The sequence below is a fragment of the Vombatus ursinus genome, unplaced genomic scaffold (genome assembly GCF_900497805.2).
Source record: "Vombatus ursinus unplaced genomic scaffold, bare-nosed wombat genome assembly UNPS02014807.1, whole genome shotgun sequence".
In the NCBI taxonomy this organism is placed as follows: Eukaryota; Metazoa; Chordata; class Mammalia; order Diprotodontia; family Vombatidae; genus Vombatus; species Vombatus ursinus.
The window spans coordinates 18,902,035-18,925,228 of record NW_020954585.1 but is presented as its reverse complement, the minus strand read 5'-3'; the positions used below and the strand labels follow the sequence as shown (position 1 = coordinate 18,925,228).

Below are 23,194 nucleotides of genomic sequence, written 5' to 3'. Positions count from 1 at the left end.
CACTCTCAGAGACAGACCTTGACCCAGGTCTTCCTGACTCCAAAGTCCACTCTCTATCCTCTATGCCTTGTTTTACATAGTAACACGGTTTATGCCAGATAAACAGGTGTATGGCTCACCAGTATCTACCCTCAATATTCATCCTTTTCCTTAGTGAGGAGAGGATAACTGAGGCCTTCCTCCCTTGAAGCTCTACTTAATGGCCTAACATCTGACAATTTGCCTGGTCCCCTGAATGAAGATAGTTCAATCCTGGAACTTAGATGTTTAAAATTTGCTTTCTCCTCTAGCTCTTTCTTATCATCTTTCTTCTTGTTTTGAAGAAAGGAATTGTTAGCCTTGGCTGTTTATTTCCACGATAGGGATGTTGAGTGATCAATGGCCTCAGACAATGTGCTCTGTCATATTTTCATTTAAAAAAATTTTGTGGCAATAAAAAAGCCATTTTGCTAAATAAAAATAGTGGGTTTTCATTGCAAAGTGGTGTTTCTATCAGTGCTGTCATTGCTTCCCCATGATTTCTCAGAGAGGCAACATGCTTGGAGTAGCTGAATGATGTCATCTTAATCATAATGTAATTTTCCAGCTGCTGGAGAGGGAAAAGAGGTTTATTATTGTGGCATATTTTTCATTATGTCTAAAAAGAAGTGAAACAGATCTGACCAGATGACAGTATTAGTTTATTTTTACAGGTGTGTCTGGAGGATACAACGTACCTTTGACCAGCAACATAAATGTAGCCCTACAACTAAAATGATATAAAATTTCTGTTATCCATCAGAGATTTTTCTAAAGTTTAATGAATACTAGAAAAATGGTAGTTAGTTCCAGGGCTAGTGGAACTTATTCTTAAATAAGGATACATGTGTTCAGGTCCAGGATTCATTGCTGACTGACTTTGTGCCCCAGCTTACTTTCTGCCTCAGTTTCTCTATGGGTAAGATGAAGACAGGTTTACTTTCCACCTGCTCATTTCACAGATGCTTTAAAGATAAAGAATGCTCTTTAAGCTTAGTGGAAGCAAATGCGATATCCCATATTTCTAGTCGATTATAGCATACTTTCCAATTACTGGTTTACCTACAGAATTGAGATGGGATAGCTGGGCTAGGAGAGTGAGTGTGGCAGTATGTGATAACGTGGCTTTATGGGATACCCGTATAGTTATATATATTAGACTAGGCAATATGGTATGGTAGAAGCCCTGGATTTGGAGATAGAAGACTTAGCTCAAATCTTCTACTTACTGCCTATGTAAATTTAGGTAATTTTAATTACTCACGTTTATACAGTATTTTGAGCTTAAAAAGCTCTCTCTTCACAGGAACTTTGTGAGGTTGGTAGGGCAAGTGTCATTGTCCCTATTTTTATAGATGAGGGAACTGAAATTCAAGGATGTCAAAGTACTTGCCCAGAGCCACACAGCTAGTTAACGTTGGGGCTGGGACTCAAACTTAGGTCTCCTAACTTCAACTAGCTCTGTTTCATGTCACTGAACCTCCTTTTGCCTGTTTCCTCATTTAAAATTTTTAAATATTGGACTAAATAATTTTCAAGGTCCTTTCTGTTCTGAATCCTATAATCTATGATCTAGTAAGAGACAAAGAGAGAGAGTTGGAAGTTGAGAGTAGGGAGATGGTGGGCTTAGTCTAAGTAGGGTTGGTTATATATGGGTGTGCATTTTCTCATTCCTTCTCTGGGGCTAAACTTGGTCATTATATAACATTATTGTATTTATACAACATTGTTTCATTTTTTATATTTCCATTTACATTGCTGCAGTCATGTATATTATTTTCTTGTATCTGTTTACTCAGTGTCAGTTCATGCTAAGTCTTCACTCCTTTAAATTCTTCATATTCCGTTGTTTCTTCTGTTGCAACGGTATTCTGTGACATGAATGCCCACAATATGTTTAGCCACAACTGGCAGGCATCTACTTTGTTTCTAGGTCTTTGCTGGAAAAAAAATGCTGCTATGAATATTTTCATGTATATGGAAACTTTCTTTATGTGCCTATTGGGATCCCAGTGGGAGCTCTGTGTCAGTGGGTGTGGAAATTTTAATGGCTTTTTTTTTTTTCACACAATTCCAAATTCCTTTCCTGGGTGATTGGATAAGTTTACAACTCCAGCAATGTGTTGGTATGCTTATCTTTCCTCAGCCTCTCCTTTCAACAGTCAATGATACTTTAGTGTGAGTTTAATGTACTAGTCACAGGAATATTTGTATTGTATAAAAGGACCAAGAGGAATACAAAGGAATGAACTTCTAATGGTAGCCTTTCAGGATAATAGAGGAGATGCTTAATGGAAATGTAGCCATCTTGGTGTCCCTCAAAATCACGTGATATAGGTAACAAACTGTAGTACTCTACTTATAAAACCAACCTTGTCAGCTACCAAATAAGGCAGACTGATCCATTGGGGCAGGCACTGTGTCCAGGCTAAAACTTCCATTTCATCCAGGACCTAGCATAATAATCTACCCAAAGTAGAGCTAACAAGTATTTGTTAAATTCCATTTAAAGGAATGGAAACTATTCCTTTGGGACCTAAATACTTGTAAATAATTGTATAGACATCTAGAGTCTAACAGCTACTTAATTACTTGAAAAGATTTATAATTTCATCCATATGGTTACTCCATCTGTCAATACAGTTTGTAACCCTGTTCACACCTTAGTAGATTCATGAATGTCTGTGACTTTAAAAAAAAAAAAGCTGTCACCTGATGTCCAGCCTCTTGGTGATGTGCCTTTATAATTATAACTGGATATTCTTCTAGCTTTCCAGTCTTCTTACACTTTTACTCTCATCCCATGTTCTCTTAAATCCAGTGACACTGGCCTTCTTTTTGTTCCTTGCATAAGACACTCCAGTCTCTTGACTCCAAACATTTTTACTGGCTGTCCCTAAGCCTAGAGAACCCTCTTCCTCCTCACCTCCATCAAGTCCCAACTAAAATCCCTCCTTCTATAGGAAACCTAATTATTCCCCATTTATTCTGTATATAGCTTGTTTGAACAATTATTTGCATATTGTTTCCTCTTAGGTCATGAGCTCCTTGAGGGTAGGAACTGTCTTTCACTTTTCTTATCTAGCTTAAAAAGGCCAAGATCTCCCACTGTGTCTGGGGGCCTCTCTAGTCATCCTATGTACTGCCACTGAACCCAGATGGTTCTTGAGGAGAGAGTGAGGCTGATGACTTTGCATAGCCCTCCCTCACTTAAATCCAATTCACTTGCAAGTGATGACATCACCTTCCTGATGTCATGGTCCTCTTTAAGAACAAAGGACAAACAACAATCCCCAGCACTTAGCACAGTTCTTGGAACGTATAGGTACTCAATAAATGTTTATTGACTGACTGGCTGACTGACTCAATAAACTTAGCTCAACTGGTTCTCAGATAACAGACAGCTTGCTAATACATGCCAGAGTTTATGCTTTACTATCATTGCCTTCAAGAAATAGGCTTTTGACTATATGGAAGTATTGTGAATTTGTATCTTAAATTTTAGATGCATATAAATATACCTTAAATATACCTTAATGTTAAAAGACATATGTACATACTGTCCAAATATGAATAGTACATATTGTTAATGGAAAATTTAACTAAAACAAGGAACACACTTTTTTTTAAAAGCCTTTCATTTCATACTCTATTTTGCATTCTGGGGGAAGTGTACTTGCCTTTATTTATTTTATTTATTTGTTTTGAGAGAGAAGGGGGAGGGCTCTAATATGAATGCTTCTCATAAGGTATCACTCTGTCTCCAAATATACACTATGACGATGGATTTTTTAAAATGCAGATTTAGAATTGACATATGAGTTTTGGGGGAGTACATTGTGGCTAGTTTGTCTATGAGTCATCAGGATGTAGTTAAAAAAAATGCTGGATTTTGTTTGAATCCTGACTGCTACTGTGATCATTTTTATGACCTCAGACAAGTGAATTCACCTTTTTGGTCCTTAGTTTTCCCATCTGTAAAAAGTGGATGTTAGACTTAGATAAATCTTAAAATCTCTGCCAACACTAAGCCTGTGGTTGATTCTATAAGTTTTGGGGGATTTGTGTACTCTGCCAAAACAAAATTTATCAATTAACGGTGATATTTAACTGTTATAAAAGTTTTAATTGTTAAAAAAAATTTATAATTTGCCATAGAAGAATTTGGCTCTCAGATCCTTTGTGCCAATAAAAGTAACTTTAATTGAATGATTTTCACACACACACACACACGTACACACGTACATCTAATGCTATTCTTGTGTCATATGTTACTACTCGATGCCAGTTCAGTCAGAGAAAAAAGGTTAGCAGATTATTAATTCAATTTATCAGTGACCTTTATAATATTCCAATTGTTTAGCTAGCAAATTCTACTTTGACTATATAGCCTATTAGTCTATATATACTAGGATATCATTAAATGAAGGTATTTGTATTTAAAAGCATAATAAACATAATCATTTAGGTTAGGATTAGGTGCTGGACTTATGCTTTCATTGCTATAGGAACTCCCAGGGGAGGAAGCAACCTCAACCAGTTCAGGCTGCACCTTCTCTGCAGCTTAGCTTTAGAGAGTTGCTTAGATTATTGAGAGGACAAGTGACATGTCTATGATTACACAATTAGTATGTGTTTGAGGCAGGACTTGGAGCCAGGTCTTTCTGGTTTCAGGCTGGCTCTCTGAACACCGTGCCTCTCTGTGCAGATTAATACTATGTAAATTAAGTATTTGTTATAATTGGACTAAAGTTCGCTTTCGTACTCTTTTTGATTCAGTCAATCAGGAAGCATTTATTAAGCACCTGTTATGTGCCAGGCACTGAGCTAGACACTGGGGATACAAATATAATGAATAAAAATATCCCTGCTTAAAGGAAGAAAGGGTTTGCTGAACAAATCAATTGGGTTTTTTTTTGAGTTAAGCTTTATATTTAATGTTACAAAAAATATTTAGTCAAACAGACCAAAGCCCATGTCATCATCGGACTCCTCGGATTCTTCTTTTTTTGCTTCCTCTTTCTTCTTCTTCTCATCTGGGGCAGCTGTGCTAGCAGGAGGTGCAGCACCACCAGCTGCTGGGGCAGGTCCACCATCTCCTACATTGCAGATGAGACTTGCAATGTTGACATTGGACAGGGCCTTTGCAAATAATAGTGGCCAGAATGGTTCTACATTTACACCTGCTGCTTGAATGAGGGCATTGATTTTATCCTCTGTGACTGTAACATCATCGTCGTGAAGGATGAGGGCAGAGTAGATGCAGGCGAGCTCGGAGACGGACATTTCAGCAGAAGGATGAGGAGAGACTTGTTTGTAGTGGTGCTAGTCGCCGGATGAAGTGAGGGGTCACCTCAGCGTGGCCTTAGCTTCCGAAGAAGAACCAAGCACCTTACACACAACTGAAGAGAAACCAAATCAATTGTTAATAAATTTTTGTTGAGTGAATGAATGTTAAGCAAACAGCTGATAATAAGTATTAAGTTAGAAACTTAATTTAAGATAAAAATAGTAATTCTGTTAAAATGTTTCAGAATCTATGCTGTAAGATTGGTACCTGACCATTGTTTCCTTATCTGATCTGGATCAAGTACAGTTGCAATTCCTACCCTGAACCAGATAGAGGAACTTGTTTCAGCCCACAATGAATTCCCCTTGTGACCCCATCCCTAAAATATGTTGATTGTCTAATGTGAACTTGATAGGCTGACTGAGAGCTAAGAGTAGCTGACATTGGTCTATCTGGTACTCTCTGATACCTAGTTATTGGCTGGAGCCCAGTTCTGAATCCTGCCTCATGTTTCTAGAATGGTACTTGACTGTGATGTATTTTGATCATAGGCCCTACTTTGCCTATTGATCGCCAGACTAGACTGGCAGCAAAGCCACACAGTACCTTGAGGCCATATTTCTTAGGGATTTTTCACTTGTCCTATCTGTCATTCTCCCCAATTATTCTGAATTACTGAGATTTTAATTTGTGTTTCAATCTCCTAATCTGTATCCTGAATACATAGAATGAGACTTGCACAGACTAATGCCAGAGTTTAAGGCATCACTTAGAATAACTTCTTGTTGTCCAGTCGTTTTTCAGTCATGTCCGAGTCTTTGTGACCCCATTTGTTTGTTTTTTGGAAAAGATACTGGAATGGTTTGCCATTTCCTTCTCTAGCTCATTTTGTAGATGAGGAAACTGAGGCAAACAGGGTGAAGTGACTTTCCCAGGGTCACACAGCTAGTAAATGTCAGAGGCCAGATTTGAACTCATGAAGATGAGTCTTCCTGACTCCAGGCTGGCACTCTATCTGCTGCATCACCTATCTGCTCTTAGAGTAACTAACAAGCATCAATCCAGCACACATTTATTGAATATATTGAATATATTGAATGTATACCATGTGCTAAACATGAGCTAAGAGCCAGAACCAAGGTTAAAATGATGCAGGTCCTTCCCTTTAAATAGCTTATTATCTAATGTGGCAGGAAAAGGCCAAATAAAATACTTGACCTTTTTCTCTTAGGAGCATGGAACTTAGATTTGGAAGGAACTTTAGTCCACAGCCTTCATCAGAGTTCCAAAGGCATCCATGACACAAAAAAGGTTAAGAACTCTCTTGATCCTTGTCCTCCTCCTCCTCCTTCATCTTCTCTATGTTTCTCTTCCTCTGTGCCTCTTTTCTACTCCTTCCATCTTTCCCTTTTACTCTTCTTTCATGTATCTCATCTGTGTCTTTCTGTGTCATATTTTTATTCCATCCCCCTTCCCCAATCTGATGCTTTTTTTTTCTCTTTACCTTCTCCTGCTCCTTCAAATATGACTGTGATACTGAGGCAAAGTGTATTTTATCATAATGGTTGTAGTTATTGAAAATGTTTTTTGTCCCCTGTACTTTAAAAGAAAAGCATATATTGTGAACATTTTATGGCTCTTTAGATTAGTTTGCTTTTTGAATGTGACCATCAGTTTTTTCCCCATGACTCAGTAGTGCTCAGTAGAAAATGGCTTCTCGAAACTGCCCTAATGGAGATACCATTAGCTTTACACTCACACTAACTCTCTCTGTTTATAAGTGTGGTTGGAAAAGGTAGATCATTGTTAAATAAGAGTCTTTTTTACCTTAGTTTCACATGAAAGGCTGACTTTTAGTGCAGGCCTTCAAGGCCAAATGGACCTTATTTTATACATACATATATACATGCATGCATGCATACCACATATGTGTTTATATATGTATATATTCACAGTGCCTAATGCACAGCAGATGCTTAATTACTTATTGGCTCTTTTGTCTGATTGATTCAGCTTTTTAGATTACCAATGTATATATAACTAGTTCTTAGATATTTAAGTTACATTGTAAAAGCTATATAACAACATAGCGTAGTGTATTGAACTCTAGGCTGGGAATTAGACAACTTAGGCTTGAAGGCTCTACTCCCTATCTCTGATACTATTGTCACATCAGTTCTTATAGCTATAAAATAGGGGTAATGATACTGACACTACTTACTTCATTGGGGTATTGTAAATAAAGTACGTTGACAACTATAAAGTGTATAAGTGGGAACCATTTTTATTATTATACCTCTACACCTCTTCTAATGATTTCTTTTTGAAAGCCTTGACAGCTTTTAGCCTTGACAGCTTTTTTGAGGAAAAAAAAATAGGAAGACTTGGATTTGTGATTTTTAAGGAACATAGGTACTGCATTTCAAAGTTAATTAAATACAGAGTTATTCATTTTTATAGTGTTTTGGGACCTCCAAAGCAGGGCTGGGGAGGTGGCCGAACACTTGTGGCGTATGAATATAATGGAATTTTGTTGTGTCATAAGACCAATAAATATTATAGATTCAGAAAAATATGGAAAAGATTTGTATGAAGAGATGCAAAGTGAACAGCGGAGCCAGTAGAGTAAGGACTCCCAATAATAATGTGAGGGGAAATTTTTTGAAAGACTTCAGAACCCTGGTCATTTCATGATGACAAAAGACTGATGATGAAGATGACCTAAAAATTTTTGGCAGAGAGAATGTGGATTAGAGGCAGTGAATGAGATAGGCATGTGCAGACATGGCCAATGTGATTTGTTTGCCTTGGGTATGTATAGATATGTGTTTATTTGTATATATATACATACATACATACATACACACACGTGTATATGATAACAGATTATATACATACAGGGTGTTATAAAAGTCTTAGTTCACTTTTAAACTATCATATTAAATTATATGGAAGTATGTCTGTGTATGTTATCAAGGAAGACTTCTTGAGGGATGGGAAAAGTTAGGTTAGTGGAGAATTAAAGAAAGCACATCAGTAAAACATGTTTTTAAATACACAAAAAAGTGTACAAAGGAACACAGTATAATTTTGTTACTGCATTGTTAAACTTTATACATACATACATGCATATATAATACATATATATGAAAATATATAAAATTATATATACAAAACAAGTTTTCTGTTTCTTATAAAGTTTTCTTCCTGTTCTTCGTAACTTGAAATGTGTGTTTGTCGATGATCATTAAGTTCATGATTTAAAAAAAGGATTTTTTTTTCTAAAGCCAGTGTGCTTTTGAGATATGTCACACTATGTTTCTCCATTTTCATTAATGACATGATTGTGGCTGAATAGTTGCATTTAGTGCGAGGTAACCAGAGGAGCTGTTAGAGTTACGCTGCTTTGCCATTTTATTTCTCTTCTGGGAATAAAGTAAATGTATTCTTTTATCAAATAAGACTGGTCCTGTATCTCACTGGAGACTAATAATATTACCCCTTTTGTGGGCACAAACAGTGCAGCCCTGGAATATTTTTTTTTTCAAATTACATGTCATTTAATGTGCTCAAGCAATTGCTGACAATATGTCTTAATTTCTAATTACTAGTCAAAAGGCTCCTGAGCCCATCAGCTCCTGCAGAAAATGGACAGATGTTTGTGTATCAGTTTCCTCATTTGTGAAATGAGAGGTTTGAATCATCTCTGAGGCCTTTCCAACACTCAATCCTATGCCTTAAGTAATTTGGAAATAGAGCAAGTCTACATATTTATAAAATTAAAGAACTGTTTTTAAAATAAAATTTTTATTGATCACTTTGATATCTTGTTTTTACACTACCTACGGTTTCTTCTGCATTCCTCCCTCTATCTCTTATGATGAATTTTTTAAGGAGAAGGGGAAAATATACAGCAAAACTGATATATTAAAAAAAAAGTCTGATACTGTAAACAGTGTTCCATACTCATGATCCCCAACTTTTGCAAAGAGGCTTGGGGTAAATGTCTCTCATATCTCTTCTTAGGAACCAAGATTAGTCTGAATTTCACAGCCTTCTGTTTTTATTTTTATTATTATCATTATTTCCATTTCTGTTGTTGTATTGAGGGTGAGACTGACTCGGACTGGTACCCTGTTAGTTCAGGTTCAATATTGGAACAAAATAAGCACTCATAGGTCATTTCACAGTTAACAAAAGGGCATTTATTTAGCCATAGCATAGAAAAGATATTCACCAAGGATGCTTTAGCACTTAGCTTGGGCAGGGATCCCCGTCATCTCCCATTCTTCATATGTAAACAAGGCTGGTCAGGGCAGAGTGTGGCAACTCCCACAGACTTGGGACATCTACCAAGTCTGAATTACTCTTCTCTGTGGGTTGGCATTTTAATGCCCTTATGTGACCAGGATGCCAGATCAGCATAATCAAAGGCTTCTTCCAAGAGGAGGAGCAGCTGAATCCTTAAGCCCGGGTCCAGTCTAGCCTAACATAGAGTGGGGGGAGAGGGAATCTTGGCAGATAGTGGTCCTTTCACGTTTTATATATTATTTTCCTCACAAACTGTTTACCTCAGTTTGCATCAGTTCATTTGACTCATTCTATAGTTCTCTGTATTCATTTTTGACAGCACCGTAATATTATATCATATTCATGTCTACAATTTCTTTAGTGATTCCCCAGTCAATGTGCATCTATATACTTTATTTTCAGTTCTTTGCCACCACACACAAAAAAGCACTTAAGTATTTTGGTGTACTTGGAGGCCTTTCTTCTTGTCACTGACCTCCTTGAGGTATTTACCCAGCATTGGAATCTCTGGGTCAAAGGATATGGATAATTTAGTCATTCTTTTCAAACAAATCCAAATTACTTGATGAAAAACGTTTCAATAAAGGTAAAATTAAAGATGTCAGTGGCTTCCCAAGCCCATAGTGATCAGAATGTTAAGTAACTTGTGTTATTTTTAAACACAAATTTCCTTTGTATTTGTCAATAAGAATTCAGGGGCTGCTTTGGTTGAACTTATGGTTTATGATGCAAAGAGAAAAAGGGAGCCATTCCCTAGAAAATTCTACAACGGATCATTCATTTAATTTATTAAGTGCTTTTTACTCATTTATAATAATAAGTTATTCTATTTTATTTAATAATAAATTATTACATAATGCATTACTTGAATAATTTAATATAAATTTAATTTACATTGAATCAAATTTATTAAATTCCATTTATATTAAATTAAATTTATTAAATTCAGGTAATTTAATGTAATTTTAAGATAATGAAATTTAGGAATAAATTATTATCTAATAATTAATTTATTAAGTGCTTACTATTTGTCAGGCACTGTTCCAGGAGCTGGGAGTGCAAATTAGAAAGTGAGAATGTTTCTGCCCTCTAGGAGCTTATATTCTACTATATTTCCATTTGGAATTTAAAAAAATTAATACCATAACTTCAGACTTAATGCAACTCTTCAGATAAGTATCAATTATTGGCTAGCCCTCAATTAACAAACTTCAGTCTTTTCTCTAAGCAAAGCTACCAGAATGAGAAAGGTCCTACCTCCAGAGAGGATCATTGGAATAGCCACTGTATCACAGTGTTTATGGAAGGTAGAGGTAGTGGTAGGGAGGAAAGCTGACTATTGCAATTTGACACTATAGTTATGTAACTGAGTATCAGGTGAGATTCCTAAACCTCTTTTCTCTTGGCAGATGGACCAGGTTCTGTCTTGGGGATTCTCAATAACAGTTCTATCTGCTCATGAATCTTTCTCTTGGGAAAGTTATCACAGGCAGGCTCATATTATCACAATCCTAGGGATGCTGTACTTTATTCCTGCAGCTAACTCAAGGTTTCCCAGGTTTTGAATATAGCAGAACTACTTGGAGTCAGAAAGTTCTGAGTTCAATATAATGCTTCTCGTGCTTACGAAGTACATGACCCTGGCAAAGTTATTTAACCTGCTTGTTTCCTCATCTGTAAAATGGGGATTAACAATAGCATCTATCTCCCACTGCTGTTGTGAGGATAAAATGAGATAATATTTGTAAAGCATTTTGCCATTATAAAGTGCTATATAGATAAATGCCATCATTGTTGTTGTTATTGTTATTAATATGACATATCAGAGTCTAACAACCTGAGTCCTTTAGTAAATATAATAGGAGTGAATAATCAGCTACTATTTTCAGCCTCCCTTTTCCCCAGAATGGTTATCCATGTCCCCAAAAACTTAGCCCACCCATAGGGATGTACAAGGGGAAGTCTTCAGAGCCTGAGTGCACAGTAATCATGAGTCTCCAGTCAGGTATAGTTTCTACATCCTCATCTACCAGTCATTCCACCTATTTACTGTTGCCACAACTTCCATAGTTTTCACCCAGTTATCTTAGCTGTTGCTACCATCTCTTCTGCTTGCAATCCTATAGCTTAACTTTCCTGCCATTAGTAAGGCCTCCTCTACTTTTGCAGGCCAGGCCTGGCTCAGGCTTGTCTAGTGGTTCAGGTTTGGGATTGGAATGAAATGAGTCACTTGTAGACCATTTAACAGTTAACAAAAAGTTTACTTGGCCATAGCATGGAAAAGAAGATACAACATTGATTCAATTGGATGCAGCTTCCTTGCCTCAGCATTTCAACCCCAAAACCTCTTCTTTGTCTTCCCTGCAACCACCATGCCTTCCACTTCTCAGTTCTTTCCCAAGCCATCACCCCTGCACTAGCCATCCTTCCTCATCCTGACCCTCAGTGAACCAGTTCACTTCTACGTGGTCTTATTCTCTAAAATCTCTTGCTCCCTTATCCTGTCTAAGGTCTTGCACTGCCAAACCCCAGCCTTGGATTACTCTCACCATCTGCTTCCTTCTTCCTACTTAGATGATGCTAAACAAATATGGAGAAAATCGTGTTTAGAAAAACAAATTTTGTTATGTCATTTCAACTGGGCCATGATTGCAGCAAGAATCCTTTTACACCTCCCTAATTCATTTACCACTTACCACAGCAACTTTTCCAAACTTTTTCATTCCCCCCCCCATTACTCCCATGTTTCTCCCTCTGCTCCGCCTTCTCAGCTGAAAACCTTTCTTCATAAATCACCGAACAAAACTGAGGCAGTTTGTTGAGAGCTTCCTCTTCTCTTCTCAATCCGCACCCTCCACATGCCTTTTACCACTATCTCCTCTACTCCTGGAGTCTCACATGAAGAGCTGGGCCTCTCCTTCCCGATGCAAACCCTTCTACATGCACAAATGATCCCATTCCATCCTATCTTCTCTAGCACATTGCTCCCTCTATCATCCCCGTTTTCACTAACTTTTAATTTCTCCTTGTCTACTGGGTGTTTCCCTACTGCCTACAAACATGCCTATGTCTTCCTCATACTTAAAAATTCCTCACTTGATCCATCCATCTCTGCTAGTTATCATCCTATATCTCATCTCCCTTTTGTGGCTAAGCTCCTTGATAAGATTGTCAACAATCAATACCTCCACTTCCTTTCCTCTTGCCCCTTTTCTTAACTCTCTGCAGTCTGGCTTCCAACATCATCATTTAATTAAAACTGTGTCCCAAGTTACCACTGAACTCTTAATCATCAAATCTAATGCTTTTTTTCGTCCTTTTCCTTCTTGACCTTTCTGCAGCCTTTGACATTATCAATTGTCCTCTTCTCTTTGATGCTCTCTTTTCTCTAGACTTTGTTTTTTTTCCCTCTAAATTTTCATTATCCTGCTCTTTTCTGATTATCCTACTTATATGACCACTCCTCAGTTTTCTTGACTAGATCTTTATCCAGCTCACTCCTACTATGAGTGTCCCACAGGAGTCTGTCCTGGAACCTCTCAGTTCTTCTCCTTCTGTACTGTTTCTTGATAATCTCACCAGCTCCTATGCATTCAGCTTTCATCTCTATGCAGATAATTCTCAGATCTTTTTGTTTAACCCTAACTTCTCCCCTGACCTTCAGTCTTGCATCTCCAGTTGCCTATTGGACACCTCGAACTGGATATCTCAAACACCTTAAACTCAACACGTCTAAAACTGAACTCATTATCTTCCCCCACCAAACTCTCTACTCTTCCTGATCCTCCTATTACTGGTCAGAGTCCCACCATCCTCCCATAGACCCAGGATTCCAATCTAGATGTTATTCTCATCTCTTCACTCTTTCTCATTCTGTCCCCATATCCAGTCAATCAGTTGCCAAGTCTTATAGATTTTACCTTTCTATTATCTCTCTTATACACCCCCTTCTTTCTTCTGACACTGCCACTATCCTGGTTCAGGACCTTATCACCTTACACTTAGATTACTGCAGTAGCCTTCTGGTTGTTTTTCCTAACTCAGGTCTTTCCACTCAAGTCCATCCTCCATACAGCTGTTAAATTGGTCTTCCTAAATTATAAGTCTGACCATATCACCACCTATTCATTAAACTCAAGTGCTTCCATATTGTCTATGGGATAAACTATAAAATCTTCCTTTTGGCTCTTAAAGCCCTCTATAACCTGTCACTTTCCTACCTTTCTAGGCTTTTTCCAACTCCTCTCCTCTTTCCCACATATATCCTCTGCTGTCCGGGGCCGCTGATCTTGCTGTTTCTCACAACTAATGCTCCATCTCCTAACTGTGTATTTTTACTGGCTGTCCCCCATACGGAGTATTCTCTCACTCCTCATCTCTACCTTCTACCTTACCTGACCTCCTTCGTGTCTCAGCAAAAGTCCCACCTCTTACAAGAAACCTTTCTCAGCCTTTAATCTAAGTGCCTTCGTTCTGAGATTATCTCCATATACATAGCTGTTTGTATGGTGGTTTCCCCATTAGACTGTGAGCCCCTTAAGAGCAGTGATTGCTTTTGTCTTTCTTTGTATTCCCAGTGCTTGGCAAAGTGCCCAGTACATAGTAAGTGGTTAGTAAATGCTTGTTAATTACTGTTCTTTCTATCAATAATTAGATTCCAGATGACGGAAATGAAAGATAGCAAATAATTCATTGATCACAATAATAGGAAAGAAAGTGACCTCAAAAGACCATCTTTCCATTCTCCTGCATCTAAGCTGATCATTATTTTAAAAAATTTAGAATGTTCAGGTAAAATTATTCTGAAGGATGCTTTCATTTTAATAACCTAACCTCAGGCCTTGAAGAGAAAGGAGTTGGACATTTTATTTTTATTATTTATTTTTAAATATATTTATATTTACATCTTATGTACAAAAAAAATATTTTTAACATAGTAAAAGGGTGGGTCAGGGAGGGGAGTGTTCCAAGAGAAATTGTCCTTCCATTTACAATGCCTCAGAGTAGTGTGTCAGCTTTTGAGCTTTCCAAATTAAATCAATGGGAAACTCTGGTACATATAAGTAAAAGTTGCTTGCATTTGATCAGGAAAGTCTTTGAACTGTGTAGTTTAATTTTGAATGGTACTTAGTTTCTTTTTTTTCTAGGCTTCTTTTCCCTTCCCACAGTGAGATATTGTTCATCTGATCATGTTGTTGATCAAGTTGCAGGAGAATTTTAACTTGGAAAGAGTGAGAATCTGATGAAAATACAGCTCTTTTCCAAATATTTTTTGCCAAGTATCTACATGTTGAAGGTGACTTATTAAGTTTGTTGCCTTACAAATGGGATTGGGATCATCTCCAGGATGCTGGGAGGGGTTCTTCTAGGGTTTGGGGTTCTTTTTGTTCTAAATCAAAAGCAGTTTCCAAGCTTCTTTACTCCACCCATGCAACCTGTTCTGACCTGCTGTAGAAGTTAAAACCAGGTTGGGCCAAAAAGTGTTCTATCATTCCCTAAAGAGTAAAAGGGATCAAGTCTGTAGGGAAAAGTAGAAATAAATCAAGTACCAGCTCCACTTTGGGATCTGATGAAAGTCTGTTTTTGCCCTAAATAGAATTCCTTCTGATGGGTTATAACTACTACTGAGAACAATCAAGGCACTCCTCCTTCTATTATTAGAGACATGTTTTAGGTTTATATATGCAACGCTTTATGCTACATGGGTGACATTTTTCTGTAACACCTTAAAATTGAAAACCCATTCTTAAGTCAGCAATGATATACATATTTTTTTTTTTTTAGGCAATTGGGGTTAAGTGACTTGCCCAGGGTCACACAGCTAGTAAGAGTCAAGTGTTTGGTCTGAGGTCGGATGATATACATAATTTTTAAGGAAAAGAGACAGAAACACGGTTCTATTTGTTGGAGCCTTTGTGTGGTGGCTTCACTGTTGCTGGTCTCAGAGGAAAACAAAGAGGATGTATACACATTCCCTTACTCCCACCCTCCCCCATTTTCCCAGTCTACCTCCACTTTTCCTGTCCTTTTATTGGAAGGAACAAAGGAAGAAAGGAAGAGAGAGAGAGAAAGAAGGAAGGAAGGAAAAAAGGAAATGAAAAGGAGAAAGAAAAATCTAGAAACAAAGAAGGAAGGAAGGAAATTATGAATAAAAAAGCAGTAGGAGTGTGATCTATTTGGGGTGGAGTGGGTGTTCAAAGAATATAACTTTATCCTCTGTCTCTTGTTTTGGAAAATGTTGAGCCAGTACAAAAAATAAATGTAGTATAAAGATTTCATTAAAATGATTATGCTTCCATCCATTGTAAGGATGATGAATAAGCAATTTGGCATTTGGAGAGACCCATGGCACGGATCCCTGTAGCAGGCAAAGAAAACCCTGAAATGGGCACTGTTAGCGTGGACAGTGATTGTCTAGGCAGGGATCGGCAAACTACAGTCCAAATCTAGCCCTCTGCCTGTTTTCATGCAGGCCCACAAAATAAGAAACATTTTTAAGTTTTCTGCATTTAAAAATGTAAATGTAAAAAGAAATATACAAAGTGTTCATCTTGCTTTTTAGCAGGAGTCATATTTCTCTATGTATATTCATCATACATAATACAAAAACTTACACAAGTGAATTGTCTCTCATTTCAAATCAATAGAAAGTCTTTAAAATAAAAAAAAAGTCATTTCTCTTTCTTTACATAGTTCTGCTGAATGGATGGTATCACACCCTACTTTCATATTCATTTTTGGATGTTTTAGTTCTGTTTTTGTCTGCATGCGAGAACAGGAAGAAGGCCAGTTTGGCTGGACCTTAGAGTACAAGAAGGGGAGTAATGTAAAAATAAAGCTAGAAAAGTCATTTGGCACCAGGTTATGAAGGACTTTAAATGCCAAACAGAGAGGTTTATATTTGATCCTAGAGGTAAAAGGAATGTAATTCAGAAAATATAGGTATATATTTTATGTATTTATTTTAAAAAATCACTTTGGCATATGTGTGGAGGATGATTTAGGGGCAGGGGATGACGAGATGAGTCAGCACAGTTAGGAGGTCATCATAATAGTATAGGCAAGAGATGATGAGAGCCTAAAATAGGGTGATGGCTGTATTAGTGGAGAGAGACAGGTGTGAGAGATGTTGAGAAAATGGAAACAACATTTTGCAATGCCTTGGGTATTTGAGGTTGAATGAAAATGAGGAGTTCAGATGACACCAAGGTGAAGCTGATAAACCAAGTGACTGGAAGGTTGGTGGTGCCCTTGACAAAAATAGGAAAGTTCTGAAGAAGGGTTGATTTGGGAGGAAACATAATGAGATTTTTGTTGAAACTCTCATGCTTTCCATTCCTACTTATCTTATGTAACTCACTGTGCCCCACCCAAAACAAAAAGGAGGGAATGGAGTTCTTACTCTTATTGCCCTGGAACACAGAGCCCATCTTTATTGGGTACCTGCTATTACCATGAGGTTATTTAGGGAGGCTAGGCTGGGCCTTAATGGATTGAAGGAATTTTCCCAGTGGTACCTATGCAGTGGCTGAAGTGGAGTGCCAGAGTCAGGGTTAGGTCATAACTGCCCTCAGTGGCTGCTGGATGAGGTGGAGTGAGGGAGGCCTGGGTATAATAGTTGAAGGGTAGGTGTGGATAAATTGGTGAAAAACCTCAGAGGAGAATTGGATGGCAATCCCTTGAGACACCTTTCAAGTGATTGATCATGTGTGTCCTATGCCATGGCCCCTTGGGATTGTATGATAGTCATGGCCTTCATTTTGGAGATCATTGGTCTAGGCTCCATTAAGACAGTATTTAATATGATATGGCTCAGTTTCTAAGAGTGCTTCTGAATGTATCAGAACTATCAGTTTGTTGAATCAATCAACATGAGTGACTTTTCCTTGAATTTTCTTGGGATTTAGAGCTAAATCACAGAGATCATTTAATCTACCCTCTTTATTTTGCAAAAGAGGAACCTAAGACCTCTTCTATGAGGTTAAGTGACTTGCCTAAGGTATCACATTTAGTCACATTAGCAGCAGAGGTAGGATTTGAGAGGTCTTCTGACTCTAAATCTAGCTCTTCTTCTATCTTATACTTGGGGTTAGAAGGTTTTTTCTTGGGGTTTAGAAGGTTTTTTTAAGTAAGAAATATATCTTTTTAGATTTCAGCATCTCAGATAATAATGTACATATCTACTATGTGTAAAGCACAGGATTTAAATATCAGCCATAAGAACAAAGGTCAACATCAATTTTTTTAAAAATCTCATTCCATCTTTTGGTTTGTATGGTAAGAAAGAAGTGCGTTCTGCCAAGAGAAATATAACCACAAGTTTATCACATATATTATGCTTACCATTGGGAAGAAAATGCTAGGAACTGGAGGATTTGGGGCATAACTTTCCCCAGAAAATTCCCATTCCAAAGGAATCTGTGAGTCTTAAACCATATCGACAGAAATATAAACAAACTTAGAGATCTTGTAATCTACCACCCCTCATTTCACAGAAAAGAAGACTAAGAAGGCCCAGAAAAGTAAGGTAACTTAACCAAGGCCACACAGCTGATAATGGCAAATCCAGGATCAGTGTGTTCAGGAGAAAAACCAGATATGGTACAGCAGCTGAGGGTTTGATCCACAATTTCTTTTTATGGTGGTGTTTGGGTGTCCATGGGGTTGTTTTTAGTTTTTTTGAGTATTTGTGAGTGTTTTTGATATTCTAGGTCCTGCTTTAGTTCATGTGTACATCAAAAAGGGAACAAAGGATCTGAGTGGTGCACAAGGTTTTTCTCTGTTAATTTATGTATTCTGACCACTGCATTTTCTCCCCACATAAGGCTTGAATGCTGTGACTTTCCCCTATATGTTTAGTTTTCAAAGAACAATACAGAAGACAACAAAATGGACCTCTTCAAAAGATCTCTATTTTCACCACTGTGATTTCACTCCTTACACTGACACATATTGTTTCTCCATATAAGCTCCTTAAGGAGAGGAACTGTTTTGTTTTTTCTTTGTATACCCAGCACGTAGCATAGAACTGGGAACATACTAGGTACTTAGTAAATGCTTATTGAGTGAACGAATGAAACTTTAGATCCAACTCTTTCTGCTATGTAAAATACAGTTTCATCTATATTTGGAAAAGTCAATTTATAAACCTAAAGTGAATGGAAGATTAAAATACTTTCCCAATTCAGTTGGAAATACATTTATTTCAAAACCAGAAATGAGTTAGGAATGGAAAATGTGAAATTAGAAACCAGTGATAATCTTGTTAGATGGGTGGCATGATACAGTACTAGTGGAGATCTTTGGTTATCCATGCATTTGTTGAAGTATTCCCTGCCAGAACATTGCCCCTAATAATAATTTTGATGAAGATGATGATGATAATCATGATAATCCTTCAAAAGGTTCATGGATCAATGAGGGGACCTGTCATTTTGCACCTATTTCTCAACCACTGGAAAGTACTAGTTGATTGGGTGTAAATGATGGAAACCTTGGGGGAATGACTACTCCAGCTTAGAATTTCATGATAGCAAAAGAGAATTAAACTAGGCATAGTTTGACATGAAACCTAGATTTCAAGAGAGAATATTTCAAAGACAATAGATAAAGGAAAATAGGATCTCATTGACTAAAATTCTGTAGGAGAATTCAGCCCAGGAGAGATAAGAAGCTCTCAGGAAGCTCTGAAGAATTTTTTTTTATTCTAATGATGAAAAAAGAGGGGAGAATTGTCTAAAGAAATCAATGTATCTGCACTGGGAACTCAACAACTGACAATTAATTAGGAATATTGTGAGGGAACTGGGCAAGATCATTACTGAGGTCCCTTCCAATTCAGGGTCTGTGAATTCCATGGATCTGAATCAGACTGAAATGTCAGTGCTCTACTATATTGCTATTAAGAAGCTTAATGGCAGGGAAAAAGTATAGTAGACACAACCAAGGTTTTTTATGGGATAGTCACTTAACCTGTCTAAGCCTTGCTTTCCTCATCTGTAAAGTAGGGGTGGTGGAGAGGATTGCTAAATTAAATTATCCCTAAGATCCCTTCCAAATCTAAAATTTTATGACTTCTACAAGATAATTTCTATTAAAAATATTTAAAAAGTTGGAAAATGAAATTACACCCACTCATCTCCAGTTTTGGTACATTCCTTTGGGCACTTGAAGATTTTCATATTTTCACAAACAGGCCTCACACATGCTGCTGCTGCTGCTGCTGCTTCTTCTTCTTCTTCTTCTTCTTCTTCTTCTTTTTTTACTCTGGGAGGGAATAAGAAAACAGCATAAAGGTCACACTTGGACATTAAGGTGTTTTTTTTTTTTAAACATAAAAAGATTGCAGAGATTTCTTAGTAATTACCATGTATAATGGTATTGTGTTGAAAGTAGTAACATAGACATAATATCTTTGTATACGTTAGCATGTGTATCTATATGTCTAGTTGACACTTAACAATTCAGGCTCTTTTGTAAGTCTGTTTATAAGGCATGAAGTTGCTCATGTTTTGTTTAGCCAAAAGGACAAAATACCTCCAGCAGTATGTCTGGAATGTTATTTACTTGGTGCATTTCTGTGGTTTTCCCTTTTAACATTGCACATGTCAGAGCTAGGGGTCATTTACTTAAAAATGACCAAAGTGGTATACTCACAATGTACAGTTAAGCTTCTCAACAGAAGTGTTTTTCTCAGTAAAAAAAGGTGGGCTGTTTCTCTGCCTCTCTCTTTCATTTTCTTTTCTTTTAATTTGTTTCTGTCCTTATTACCTGCCTTGCTCTTGGCAGGATTTGGGGACGTGCTGTTTATTCTTGCTCCTTTGTCCTTTACTCTTCTCTCTGTGCTTTCAGTCATTTCTGGTGCAATCCCCTGTGATCCTAGTTAATTGTGCTTCATTTGCATGCAGGCACTATTATTGTTTCACATCAGAGCTTACCTGTTTTGGCACACCCAACTGTATTTTCCATTGAGCTCTCTGATCTGAATGGTTGGACAAGTTGCAAAGGAAATAGAGGTGGAGTTTTCCTTAATTATAAGCAAAGGAGTGAGGGAGAAACTGCCAAACAGTGTTGACTTGGGCAGGGTCTACGTGATAGGAAACATATGTCCTCTGAAGGAAATAACCAGTGCACACAGATGTGGGCTTAATTTCTTAACAGGGGAATGTATCTAACTGGTTTGTTCTGCCTATTGAGGGGAGATAGTTTAGATCACATGCCTCCTAGGAGATTGTAAAAGAGTCATGTATAAATGAGAATAAAGTTAACCTATTGAAAACAAAAGCATTGAATCATCTCTCTTCATTTTCTTTTTTACCCACCCCACCTCTTTGCCCCTAAATAGGATATTCAAAATATTATAGATAAGAGTTTTAACTTATAAAGGTTATAACAAATCTAGATGTTTGGTCCAGATGTTGTTGCCTCTCTTCCACACTTGTATGGGTTGACACACAGCCTTGCCTGTCTTATCCTTCTTGTATGATGTGGACAAACATACACAGATGGAAGAAATGTTCTTGACCAAATGATACAGTACACTTGGACAAACTCTCTTTATATAGAGCTGGTCTTCATGTGTGCTTCATATTCTGGAGCACCTGTTAGTTTGTCAAGTTGATAACCATCCCTAGTGTAAAATGGAAACTTCCTTTTCTATTTTTTCTTATTTTTCCTTTTATTCTATAAGACTTCTCTATTTAAAAAAAAAAAACCAAAACTTGATTTTTTTTTTGGCTTCAGGATCTTTGATCATCCATTTGATAGTCACATTCACACCTGCCTTTCTTTTTACTGTCCAGATTTCATAGATGCAGAACTATATCAGCCTTGTAATTTTTAAAATGTAAAACTTTGGTTTAAGTTACTTATTATAGGTAATAGTTGTTTGATGACTGAAACACTGCTTGGCAGAAGTATTAGCCTGAATCACTGCCAAAGAGCAAACTGCAGCCTTATTTCTAAAAAACATCTGAGCTACAAACTGTTTGTCATGATCTAACATGCATGTAGTAATAATAGGTTGACAAGGTAATAAAGCACACATATTTAATATAGCCATGAGTTGCAGGTTCTAACAGGACTGTAATGTGTTTTGTCCTTCATTATACACAGCCCACACATCATCTTCCTGTCGCAGAGTGTCTTACCTGGAGGGAGCCATCTCTGTGGAACACGCCTTTGCCACGAAATTGCTCATGCCTGGTTTGGTTTAGCCATCGGAGCTCAAGATTGGACTGAAGAATGGTTAAGTGAAGGGTTTGCCACTCATCTAGAAGATGTATTTTGGACCGAAGCCCAAAAGGTGTGTATGTGTGATATCCATCTCAGAAGAAAGTAGCTTTGTGGCCAACCTTGTTGTCCATATGTTCAGCACTTTGTCTACCACTGCACATGGCACATCATAGCCCAATAAAATGCTGCTTGAGCATGGTGATAACAGCATTGGTGATCTTCTGTGATGGGACAGTTAGTAAAAATTTCCCTTAAAAAAAGTTCTGCCCCAAAGAATACTCTCCTAAGTACCTTTCCCATTTTTAAAAGTAAAAATACTTATTGGTTACAGCATTGTTTGTTTTTAATGATGCTCTGGCTACTTACTAATTATTACATGTCCATATAGAGCAAGGGGTTATGTATGTGACAGAGAGACCCTGTGTGCAAAGGGCAATCCTGACCTGTGTCAGGAGGTTGGAAGGTTGAAGAAATGACCTAGAGAAGAAAGAAACCACTGACACTTGGAGCTAAGAAACTGAAATGAGGCTTTTATTAAAGATTAGGGAACTGAATATCCTGAAGAAGAATCAGCTGTTTATACTTTAAGGCATGATGATGTGGCTCCTCAGTTACTCTCAGGTGGGAGATAATCCAGCAAGAGACAGAAGATGGAGAAATAATCTATTAAGGCTTAGAGGAAGAAGTTGCAGGTAGAAGTGGTGCCCCTTGTTGAAGGAGTACCAGCCTGGTCTAGTGACCAGACACTGAAGATAGTGTGAAACAGACCTGGGTGCACGTCCCACTTACAACCCTTACTCCTTGGATACTCCATGGGTAAGTTACTTAATATCTTTAAGTCTCACTTTTCTGAGACTTGGGACAAGGCATGGGAATAACAATACATATAGTATCTGCCTCACAGGGTTGTTGTAAGCTTCAAATGAGATAATGTATATAAAAGCAAACTTGAAAGTGTATTATAAACATCAGCTGTTATTATTACTTGTCAACTTAATAACAATAGAGAGATATGCTGTATCAAAGACATGACTGACAACTTCTCAATACTTGTCAAACCAGGTGACTACTAACTATTTCTGGTGATTTTTGTGGGTAAAAAATGAAATTTTCTGGAGAAACCTAAAAAGAATCACTAAATATTATGATATCTTGGTTAATAAACTCAAGATATTAGGAGGTACAAGTGGTGTTTTCATCTCCACTGTCAGTCAAAGGTAAAGATTTTTGAAGAGAAAGGCAGATGTGGAAAGGGAAGAAATGGTTAAGAAAATGCCATTTGAGAATGAGATTTGGGTTTCTAGACCAGAGCTTAAGCTGTAGGAATTAAACTGCAGGCCC

The 23,194-nt window shown here is 37.4% G+C and overlaps 1 protein-coding gene and 1 pseudogene across 8 annotated transcripts in view; one reads left to right on the top strand and one right to left on the bottom strand.

Annotated features, from left to right (window-relative positions):
- AOPEP (aminopeptidase O (putative)) overlaps positions 1–23,194 on the top strand; it is a 568,440-nt gene that overhangs the window by 283,663 nt on the left and 261,583 nt on the right. For all 8 annotated transcript variants that reach the window (XR_003570208.1, XM_027874398.1, XM_027874399.1 and 5 more), the window contains one exon: positions 21,734–21,923. Coding sequence is in view for 7 of the 8 variants with exons in the window: in XM_027874398.1 (XP_027730199.1) it covers positions 21,734–21,923 (190 nt within the window). In the remaining variant the exon portion in view is untranslated. The remainder of the gene's footprint in view (positions 1–21,733; positions 21,924–23,194) is intronic.
- On the bottom strand, positions 4,952–19,853 carry LOC114051997 (annotated as a pseudogene).